Genomic DNA, 1721 nt, shown 5'->3' with positions numbered 1-1721 from the left:
GTGCCTGGGAAACTGGAATCTCTAAGGCGAAAGAGAGACAAAGATACATCAGACAAAGTAACAGAGAATGTGCAGAGGTTGGTGCTTGTCTCGTTGGCAGATGTGACCACTTCATAGCCAGGTGGGGAGTAATAAATAGATAGAGTCGAAGGGGAGAGAATATAGCAGCTAGCAAAGTAGGGGTTTAGGGATTCCACGATGTCAGCAGGGTCAGAGAGAGGTTTCCCGCCGGCGGCCACAATGTTTGAAACTGCAGATGAATTTGAGAAGCAACGACGGCGAAAGAGGCGCCCCAGCATCTTAGGCTGTAGAAAATGGGCTACGGCGATCGATTCCCCACACTTTTCAAGGGCGAGTTTGGCCGTGGTAATATCGGTCATAAGTTTGTTGATTACAATGAGGAGGGAGAGGTCATCGGATTCAAGGAAGAGCCTAAGATACTTCCTAAGCTTATGGCGGGTAGCGGGTATTCGTGTGGCTGGATGACAACCAGAAGCATGGGAAGCTCTTGTGGGAGCAACTAGATATAATGATGATAGCAAGTTGTCGTGAAAGATGTTAGCCACGTTTTGCGTGTCACCAGAGACAAAGAACTCGTCCCAGGACTTATGGCGCAGTGAGATTGCAAAGGCTTCAAGAATGCCCGGGGAAAGGATGAAACAGGTTAAGGGAGGAAGAGTAACTGAAGGTAGAGTACTTGTCCAGCTGCAAGTTACAATACAATGGTCGCTGTCAGGAAGCTTCGGACCAACTGCAGCAGTAGGACGCAGATAGCTGTTGACAAGGGCAATGTCCAGGGTGTAGGTACCGCGTGTTGGTTGCCTTACAAACTGGGACCAGCCTTCGACATTAAGTCGGTTAAGCAGGGGCGAAAGGCGCAAAGGGGAGTTTTGTTGAGACCGGGCAATCTCAGGAAGGTTGAGATCCCCAACAATTAGTTTGTTCGGATGAGGTAGAGCTTGAGTGTGAGAAAGAAGCATAGAGAGACGATTAATCGAGCTAATGGAGTGTGGAGGGGGCATGTACCCGAGGATGAACGGCGGATTACCCCGACAGGCAGAAAGCCAAACAGATTCTGGAGTGTCAGCCAGTAGTGGATCGTCAATGGTGGAGACTTCCATATCAGTTCTGGCGTATATGAGGCAGCCACCACGGCGGTGGGAACGATCAGAACGGAAGTTAGTGTATCCCGGAAGGGATAAGGGCATCCGGTGTGTTAAGAGAGAGCCATGTCTCTGTGATGCAAATGAAGGTTGGACGAGCTATAGTAGGGCTAGCTTGGATGTAGTGCAATTTAGATAAGAGAGCGGATGTTGATTAGAACGACAGAAAGATTGCTAGCGGGATCGGGGTAGGTGGGTAATATGGCTAGCAAGAAGTTGACAAGCCCAGGGAGATCAGTATGGAATGGAGTAGAGACAGGGGAATCGGGGGTCTCCGAATTAGTAGGCGAAGTATGACCAGGTAAAGATACGTGAGAATAAGATGATGGGGCGTACCGAGATGGGTACCGAGAGAGCGTTTGGATGGCGGGGCAGGTAGCGGAGCTCCATGGACAAAGAGTAACAGGCTGGGTCGAGTAATTGTTTGTAATAATGTAATGTAGTAATGTAATAATAATCGACATAGTCAGGAGGTGGTACCTTGTGTGGTAGCTTAACAGAAACAGCGGGATTTAGGTCACACGTGATGGAAGGGCAGGCAGCACTGAACGCCGCTAG

The 1721-nt window shown here is 49.4% G+C and overlaps 1 protein-coding gene across 1 annotated transcript in view; it reads right to left on the bottom strand.

The window, feature by feature from the left end:
- Positions 1–1208, bottom strand: part of T265_15083 (hypothetical protein) — a gene marked incomplete at both ends in the record, with an annotated part of 9701 nt that extends 8493 nt beyond the window's left edge. The window contains one exon of the mRNA XM_009176509.1: positions 48–1208. Coding sequence (XP_009174773.1) covers positions 48–1208 — 1161 coding nt within the window. The remainder of the gene's footprint in view (positions 1–47) is intronic.
- Positions 1209–1721: the final 513 nt, after the last annotated feature.

This window comes from Opisthorchis viverrini, assembly GCF_000715545.1.
Source record: "Opisthorchis viverrini unplaced genomic scaffold opera_v5_345, whole genome shotgun sequence".
Classification (NCBI taxonomy): Eukaryota; Metazoa; Platyhelminthes; class Trematoda; order Opisthorchiida; family Opisthorchiidae; genus Opisthorchis; species Opisthorchis viverrini.
This window is presented reverse-complemented; position numbering and strand designations above follow the sequence as displayed.